Consider the following 9,885-nt stretch of genomic DNA (forward strand, 5'->3'; position numbering starts at 1 on the left):
AATACAAGCTTTAGCCTGGGGTGGTTTCCGAGATGTAAACGAGATGAAACGCCACATCCATGTGTATGTGAAGAATAGTCTATTTCCGGAAAGCGCGCCTCCCCCTAAGTCTAAAAAACGCTTCTGCCCTTGCAAGAGCACCATAAAAAATCACATGTGCAATGCAGTTATCAAACAGCGTTTGGCAAAGGTTGACAAGGCGAGCGTCATTGAAAAAAAATCAAAGTTTAGCGAGCTGAAAACGAGGGAGATTTTTTCGAATTTCGTCTCTCTCTTGACCCAGAATTCAAGAATGCCGCTGTGGACAGTGAAGGCAGTGTCGAAGAAGGCGAACTGGAAGACGACGATCTGGAGGGAAAGAAAGTGGACGATAGCACCTTGAATAAAGGCCTGCTATTCGTCCACCGGACGAGCTGCCAACGACGTTTCCTTAACAGATACGGGAATGAGCTGTCCCTTTTAGGTGACATCTATAGTACAACGAAATATTCTCTGCCCTTCTATTTCCCAGTTGTAAATACGAATATGGAATACAAAGTCGTAGTTTGGTTTGTAACACAATCGGAGACCACTGATGCTGTTAAAGAGGCTTTGTGTGTCATTAAGAAGTGGAATCCTGATTGGGCTCCAAAACACTTCATGGTTGATTATGCTGAAGAAGAGATTTCGGAAGTGGAAGATCTTTTTCCCAGGTACCTTTGAAATGAGTGGAAATTGGTAATATCGTGAAGTTTCTTTTGTTTGTTTGTTTGTTTTGTTCTTGTTGTTTGTTGAAATATACTTTAGGAACATCCCTGGTCATAAAATAGCTTAGGAACAGCGCATACAGAAGAAAAACAGTTCACCGCATGCCCGCAATTGCAATAATGTGTAGATCGACGTGTTAATCGAGACTGCCTTATATTTGACAATAAACCTAATTCTCTTTTATTAGGATGTCTGGTCTACATATGTGACTTTCATAGAAAGCAAGCGTAGGAGCGTTGGCTGTCAAAAATCAGCAACGGAATGAGCCATTTTAAGACGAAAGCCCTAGCTGCAATGACAAGGATTACCCGTGCAAGCACAGTTAAGGTGGTCGAGGAGAAGGTGCAGCTACGTAAAGACGACGAAGAACTTTGGGGACAGTCTCTCTTTAGAAAAAGGTTTGAAAAAACTAGGCTGAGACAATACTAGACCCATTTAAGTCCATTGTCCGTTGTACAATACAATTTTTCCCCACTGTTTGTTAGTGTAAGTTTACCTCTGGCGACTTGAATTCATTGTTTCATTTTTAAGGGTATATCTCTTCAACATTTTCCAGATTCAAGACAAGTCGGAAAACGGAATTTATTCAAAGTGATATGTATGACTACCGGGTAATGTTAGTTCTGAAAAGAGCTGTCGTTGGTGACTTATGTCTCGACATACTAAGCGGAAGTCTCCTTCAGAGTCAAGCGACTCACTTGACTCTGAAGATGATAACAGTTCCTTTCCGGACAAACCATCACCTGGATGATCACCCTAGATGAACTACTGATACTCCTGGGTTCAGACTGTTTCCTATAAAATGGACTACCTAGTAAGGCATGCGCTAAAATAAGAACTACATGCCTGTGGCGTTTTGTTTCTCATCACATTCTACGCGTAATCCGCTACAACAAAACTACACCAGGTTTATACTCATTCTTTTTGTTTCTGTTTTTCAGCGCTGGGTTTGGGCATACCACAAAGACAGAATACTTCTCAATGTCAACACCAACAATGGCTCCGAACGCCAAAACTTGGGTTTTAAATCAGACAGATTTGGTGGGAAGACAGAACTCCTCCTTGAGTACCATGCTAAGCATTCTGATATAGGAGTTTCTCCCAAAAAGCTGCGACAGGCAATACACTAGTTAAAGGTCGTAATATCAGTCTGTAATATCACGTCGTTTAAGTTCCTCGTGTCCATACGCCTGTAAGTAAGAATCCCGGCCCACAATTTTTTTTTTCGAAATTGCCTCTTCTGTTTTGTTCACTGGGTCATTCCAGAGGTCAAACCACCTCTTATTTTCCCTCCCACGGTAACAAAAAAAAGTAATGGGAAATTAGCGTTTTAACCCTTGGCGGGCCGTAAAAGAGCTTTGAAAAAGAAGTTCTGTTCCACAACGGTCTGAGGGTAATCACCTCCAGCAGTTTTCACCTTTTAGGCGCATATATCAAAAACATTAGTACAAGTGACATCAGTAATAACTGATAGAAACGAATAATAAATTGATTAGCCAGTGACCTGTCATTGATTTGTTGATTGATTGATTATCAATTAGTTAATGATTACTCATTTATGTGTCGGCTGGGTTAATACATTTACCTCGAGTTTCAGAAAAAAATTCGTTTCTGAAGTTTTACTCGCAACAGATATGTCGAAAACAATGTTAGACTTCCAGTCAGTACCGCCAGTAAAATGCTGATGTGCCTCATTATCTCCACGACCGTCCTCCCTCGCTTATCAATAACTACTTGGATAGGCTGTCTTCAGCTGTCGAGATAGGGCAAGAATGCATTCAAGTGAGAGATGAAGAACGAGGCACATTTAAAGTTAAAAGCTTGAATCCCAACACCCAGGGTTGCTGGTATTGCTTGTCGTTTGGTGACGATGAAAGAATGCCACATTGTGAATGCGTTGATTGGGAGAAGCACCGCCTTCCTTGAAAGCTCTTCTCAGCTCTGTTTAGGTATTTCAAAGGTTGGGGATTTGACAAATTCCCTGCGCATTGCAGAGAATCTCCTTTGTTAACTTTGGACCATGTTGTCGTGTTTCGTAAATAGCCAATTGCTAAAATTGATGAGGGAGAGGAAACGGAAGATGCCATACCAGAAAACAAGGTTCATGGCTCAAATGTGATTTTCGATGAAGAGCCTTCAAAACTACCCGATAAACTGAAATCACGTAAAACGTGGAACACAAAAAGCAAAGAAGCCATAAAAGAAGTCATATCATTAACTCACATCAGTGTGGATGACACTGAAAGCTTGAAGGAATTGTGCAGCCTTGTACATGATTGTATTAATATCTTGAGCAATGCTGCCCAGAAGGAAGAAGGTCTGGTCTTAGAAAAGCCGCCAACTAAGGGTACTTCCAAGTCAAGTACATCCAAGTCAAGTACATCCGAGTCGAGTACATCGAAGTCGAGTACATCAAAGTCGAGTATACTTCCAAGTCAGGAAGTTCAAGTAGCTTTAAGGAGATCCCAACAGCGAAAAGTCGAAACCCGTTATCTGGACGGCATGGTGAAAGAGCCGAGATAATGAAAAGAATGTTTAATGTTAATGTTGATGTGACAGCAGGACAACCCGTCCATAAGCGTGGCAAAAAAGGTGTGAGTGAACGTGTTATTGAAAGTGAAACTGTATCAATAGATTTAGATTACAAAGCTGATCCAGTTACATCTGATCCTAACCCTGTACCAAATTCAACTACTCCCACTGGGGTACTGGAAGCTGAATCCATTACATGTACTAAACCTGATATTAACCCTGGCGTTGAAGCTGCTTCAAAACCGCAGAGCTAACCTACAGGAGACCCCGACACCCACTGCACTGCAGTATTACCAGCCACTCGCACTGCAGTACCACCAGCTACTCCCACTTCAGTACCACCAGCTACTCCCACTGCAGTACCACCAGCTACTCCCACCGCAGCACCAACCGCTACTCCGACTTTAGCACTACCAGCTACTTCCAATGCAGTAGCACCAGCTACTCCCACTGCAGTAGCACCAGCTACTCCCACTGCTGTACCACCAACTACTCCTACTACAGTAGCACTAGCAACGCCCACTTCAGTACCACCAGCTGCTCCAAGCTCTGTCCCTTCCAGCACAGCCAGTCCTATTATTATAGACGATAATTCTCCTGATCCTCGTTCATGGGTCAAAATTGAAAACTGCTGTCCTGATGATCCTGATTATAAACTTGTTCTCTACCCTGAAAGCAAAGCAAGCATCCTAAAAGAGAACTACTGGCTTGCTGATTCAGAAATCCATGTAGGGCACTGCTTCTAAAGAAAGAATGTCCTTACGTAGATGGCCGTCATGATCCAGCAATAAGAGGTTCACTTGTTGTGCCTTCAACATCAGAGTTCGTACAGATTCTGAACAGTGTCTCACTTGGTGTGCCTTAGTACAATTGCAGCAACGCCTGGCACTGGAACAGTCAAAATCTTTGGTAGCATGTATCAAAAGCCCAATTTAATTCCAGTAGAACACGCTTGTCGTATGCTGATGTATCCCGTTTCTACAGTCAATTTCATTAAAGACAAGGTCCAGAGACAAGTGGGTGCCAATGACTGTGGCTTATTTTCACTGGCCTTTGCAACTGATCATGGTTTGGACCCTGTCCATCTAAGGTATGATCCAGGATCTATGCGGCAACACTATGTTAACTGCCTACAAAATGGAGCGATGGTGCCATTTCCCAGAACAACACGAAGGGTACCTTTTCATTTGAGCTGCAACATATCTGCTGTTGCTATTTACTGCGTATGTAGACTGCCATATGATAAAGGTGAATATGTCCAGGGCAGCTTCAAGTGCAAAGCATGGTATCATCCCGCATGTGTTAATGTACCAGCATTGGCAGTAAACAGTGGTAGAAAATGGAGATGTAACAGAAGCAAAGATATTACAAAACGTAAAGCAGTACCTCTTAGAAAAATCTGACTGAACGGTATTGGCATTACATGTACGTGGATATATTCCAATAAATTTACCACTTCAAAATCCCTCCCAGACAACCCCCCCATCCCTTCCCCCTCCCCTACGCATTTGACATTTAAATTTTCAGTTTGTCAAATGCCCCTGCCCCGCACCTTGAACATACTTGGAATAAAAATGACTGTGAGAAATAGGAATTTTTGTAATTATCACATGGAGATAAAATTTTAATATACTGTAATGAAATTGATATATTGGTTGCACGGACTAAGGTGCGCGTGCTAAGGTGTATAGCGGTTGTATTTGAATGTATGCCCGCACAAGTTCTAAGGCTAAGAGACGGTTATATGGCGAGTACAGAATGCGCAATGTACTCATAAAACAGGGCATATAAGAGAATCACGTTATGTAGTAGCCGGTGTGTGTGAGTAGACTTGCCGTGTACAAGCAAGCTGAACGTGAGGATGTCGAGTAATTAAACCGTTGGCTGTTGGACTCTTTGACTGGAAGTTGTTGTCGCTCGCGCGCGTTGCATTTGGTGTCAGAAGTGGGATCGAAGCACGACCAAAGTCAGCTGAAGTTCAGGTCAGATCGTTTTGTTTTGGTATAGATAGTTGTCCTGCGAACGGCTGTTGTGTGGTGCTGTAGTTAAGCTGCACGACGAGATATTTTGACTTGTAGTGGCGTGCTGGTTGCTACGAAACACTTTAATTTATGTGGTAGCTGCCGTTGTTTGGTCGTTAAAAAATATATTTTAGGACATTGTTTATTGGTTGCCGTTGTTAGTTGGGGTTGCCGTTAGTTGCTGGCGTGATCCAGGCGACCGTTAAAGTTTAGTTTAGTAGCGTTGATTGAACATTAAGCTCCTTTAGGATGGCCGCGGCTGATCGGAGTTATTGCGAAGTCCAGTTGGGTGCGGAAGAAAATTATTGTGGCGAGAAACGGACAGGGGAATTGAGAAGAATTCGAACGATCTGTTTCCCTATAATTTATAAGATACTTTGAATAAATATGGACAAATTCGAATAAATAAATATGAAAATTAAAAGATGAAAATAAGAAGAAAAGACTTTAGGCAGAGTTCTGAGTTCTGCAGTGACTGATATCACCTTGGATGGGGAAGAAAAAAACAAAAGACAAAAAAGAAAAGAAATCATTACAACACTGGGTATTGCGTATCTGTAACCCAACCAAGTGCAAACTCCGCTGAACACGGCTTAAGGTGGCTGAACACAGTTTTTAATACCTGTGTTTGATTCACCTTTTTCTATAAAAGCCTTGTTCCCACGGTCGCCAAAAATGGCGGCAACCAAGTAAACAACACAAGCTTTGCTTTTTAGTGGTTAAGCTGACGTATGTGTCGTTGCTATGGCAACATGAATAAATATAAACAGGCTTTAACATTATTTTTTTTATTTGTAGAAAATCTAGTCATTAGATTTTCTTTATATTTTGCATGCAACAAGCTTGTAACGATACTCACAAGTTAACAACATTTTGATAATAATTTAACAGAGGGATCTTTAATTATCCCTTGTTAAAGGTTTAGTGGAATATCTAGAATTTCCTTTCCTAAAGTTCAGTTTTTTTCAATACTCCAGTTACTTATTTCCTAAAGTACTTTCGTGCCAAATTTCGCGAAATTCTAATGAGTGGTTCTCGAGAAATAGGAATATTCCCGAGATAGCAATTTTCTATTCAATCGCAATTCCTTGACTTACTACTCATGCGCTGCATTTAACTAAGTTCTTTCGGTAACAACGAAAAAGCTGAGAACTGCTGGGTTCCTTGCATCGTTACCTTTTCTAACATATCTTTGTAATAAAAGATTAGAACTATCAATATACACTGCGTTCTATTATAGAGAAAAATAGCACAGAGAGCGGCTGTTGAGTAAATAAGATGGTCGCTCAATCCAAGGCATGTTTGTTTTTTGCAGTCCTTGTGCGCGCGCTGAATCGCATTGGCGAAAGCGCGCGCGAAAACTGTGTTCGGCCACCTTAACTACACTTATCAGACGAGTTGCGATGCTGTCTTTGTGGTGTAATGGTTCCACTCTCAACACAGTATTACATATATTTCTACGATCTCTCAGAAGATAAAAAAAAAATTAAAGAAAGGAAGAAAAAACAAATTTTGAAGCCCACTAAAATTACGATCGTAAATACCACACTGAAGATCAGTTTTAGGTCTCATGAAAGATAAATAATTATAACATACCGTGCGGTAGTCCTATCTAGTTTCTATTGAGCCATCAGGAACAAAATCTCTACGTAAGCACGGCCGTGCGTCTGATAAGATGTCATGTGCAGTTTCAATTTACCTGCAAAATTTCCGTCGACTTTAGTGCAAGTTCCTTTTGTTTAAGTTTCCGCAATGTGAAGATTATTCTGAACAATCCAAACTCTACTTCGAGCCTTTAACTTTTGCCAAGCTAAGATGTTTACTTAAACGTGAGTATTTTGACTTTGTTTGTCTACATTTTCATCCAGTATTTTTGACTTTGTCTGCCTACATTTTCATTATAATTAATTCGAAGAAGCGAATTTTTCATCGACAATTTTAGAAACCAAGTTAAGCGTTTTCGCTCAACCGTTGCTCATCTGATTGTGGCGTGTTAGGATCCTAATGGCCTTTGTTTTTCTTCACCGTGCATTGTGAGAACTTTGCAGTCAATCACAAATAAACATGTATTACCGCCTAAGTTGTTGTCGCCATGTTATAAAAAAATTGGTTCATGCTTTTAGCTGTGCGTATATCGAGTTATGGATGCACTTGGGAAGTTTGGAGAGCACTCAAGAAGCTAGAGTTGCTCTCGGCTGTCACCTCGAGCAACTCTTACGCTTCTTTTGTGCTCTCCAAACTTCCCACATGCATCCATAACTCGATATACGTACACTTAGCATATACGTACATATACGTACATATATACGTAGATATACGTACTTACGTATACGTGCACATAGCGCTCGCTGCTCCTACCTAATTCCTATTGAGCCATCATGAACGATCTGTGCGTATATAAGCTGACCTGTGCAGTATTAATTTAGCTGCAATATTTTCTTTGAGTTCAGTGCAAGTTCCTTTTTTTTCGGCAATGTGAAGATTATTGTGAACAATCAAAACTCTACTTAGAGCCTTTGACTTTTGCCAAGCTTAGATGTTTACTTTTAAAAGGACGTTCACGCTAATTGTTTCTGTGCATCCTTACTGCGCACACAAATTCTCACGCCATATCATGCATGAGAGCACGCGCTAAGTAATAAAATGAACAATGATAGGGCAGATGGCCATTGCTATAGCTTTGCCTGAATTTAACTATCTTGAAAGTTCGGTGATGCCTTTGTTTCTTTTGATGGATCATTTTTCCACCGATTTTCCATGTTTAGCGAAAAAATTAAGAAAATCTATTGACTAGAAGTTTGAATTTTTTGCAAAATGCACCATCAAATTCCGTTCTCTTTAGCTCTTCGTTTCTCTGTGCGACGGTTCCAAATGCCTCTTGAACGGTTAAGTTTTGTGAAAACCTTGGTAACATTTCGAATTATTTACGCAACAGACCCACTTCTACAAAATATGACTAAGATCGTTTGCCTCCGTGGACTCACCTTCGAAATTTTTAACTATAAACCCCTATCGACCATGCTGAATTACGTGCGCCAATTTTTCAAAATCAGGGTAGTTTTCCACACACTTTATCTCTGAAACGAAGTTGGTGACCCCCAACTTTTTTACATTTCTGACACAAGTATTTCATTATCTGACTGCAGTAAAAATTTAGCATAATGGCGGCAAGACGTTTGACATGTGCTCCGAAAGAAAGTTCATTTTCTTCCTCGAATACGTTGCGAAAGTCAGCTTCTTTGCCGGATATTTCAATGTTATGTACTAATCCAACGAATGACGGCAGTTTTCTTGTGAAAGATACTCATCCCTGCGAATATCTTGTTGAATCTGGCAATGGTGGGACGAGTAACAACGAACAACTACTTCGAACAGCCCTAAAAGGAAAAGAACTTAAAAACCTTAGCCTTAAAGAACTCAAGTCTGAACTTGACATGCGAGGTTTAACTAAAGCAGGGAATAAAGCCGCTTTGTCTGAGAGACTGAAGTCAGCAATTTTGAACGAAGACTCTCGCCCGAGTGCTACCAACAAGAGCGTTGCTAAAGACATCGAGGCTGTCAAGACTAATGATGATCAACCCGAGGTTAGAAATTGTCCATGTTATCATCGTCTCAGTCCTCTTATTGAAGATCTAAAATCTGAGACGCGTGACATCAAACAAAAAATGTCCTGCTCGGATGATCGTCCTGCTGAAGCAGGTTTGGAGTCGTCGATCAAAAGGTTTAAAGAAGAAAACGACTATTTACGTACACAGATGGCCGCCATGAGCGAACGTTACGACCGTATAAAAGAGGAGCGAGATTCCTTAAAACTCGTTGCTTCAATTATTTCCAAAGATCTGTACCAACAAAGCCGAGAGAACATTTCAGATAATACGCCATCGTCGGCAAATTTGCTTAGTTCAAAGTCATTAATTCAAGATGAAATTAAGGATCAAGAGTCTCAAGAGAACACTAATGACTGGAAAACTGTTAAAACTGGTGTTAACAAGAAACAAAGAAGGTCCTCAACTGGAACGAAATCTAAATATACTTCCACGAACAACAAGCCTAACCCTACCGACAGTGAGGCTTCAGCACAGAATGACGAGCGGATAACAGTTGTTGTCGGAGACTCCCTCATAAAGAATGTTCATGGTATAAAAGTTGCTAAAGCCGTGGGTCACCGAGTAGTTGTCAAGCCATTCCCTGGAGCTAACATTCATGACATGAAATCACAAATTATTCCTACGATTGAAAGATCCCCCGACCAAATTTGTTTGCATGTGGGCACCAATGATTTGAGATCTTCTCCGCCGAATGACCTCGCGGATGCTATTGTTAACTTAGCCAGAGAAATTGAGGGTGCGTGTGAGGCAGAGATAATCGTATCTGAACTAACAACGAGGAACGATGCCTACGGTGATGCAGTCAAAGCTGTTAACCGACGCCTGAAGCAATTTTGTAAGCAAAACGATTGGAAACACGTAAGCCACTCAAACATTACCTCAAAGGAACTTAACAAAGGCGGACTCCACTTAAATAAAGAAGGTAACGAACTGTTGCAAAGAAATTTTATACATTTTTAAGGAATAATTGATCCCCG

The 9,885-nt window shown here is 40.9% G+C and overlaps 1 protein-coding gene across 1 annotated transcript; it reads left to right on the plus strand.

Annotated features, from left to right (window-relative positions):
- Nucleotides 1-6,937: 6,937 nt before the first annotated feature.
- LOC145502729 (uncharacterized) lies at nucleotides 6,938-9,868 on the plus strand. The gene has a single exon (XM_081482086.1). It carries the CDS (start codon nucleotides 8,462-8,464, stop codon nucleotides 9,866-9,868), a length of 1,407 nt encoding a protein of 468 aa, XP_081338212.1. The 5' UTR covers nucleotides 6,938-8,461.
- The last annotated feature ends 17 nt before the right edge of the window (nucleotides 9,869-9,885 follow it).

This window comes from Orbicella franksi, chromosome 11 (assembly GCF_964199315.1).
Source record: "Orbicella franksi chromosome 11, jaOrbFran1.1, whole genome shotgun sequence".
Classification (NCBI taxonomy): Eukaryota; Metazoa; Cnidaria; class Anthozoa; order Scleractinia; family Merulinidae; genus Orbicella; species Orbicella franksi.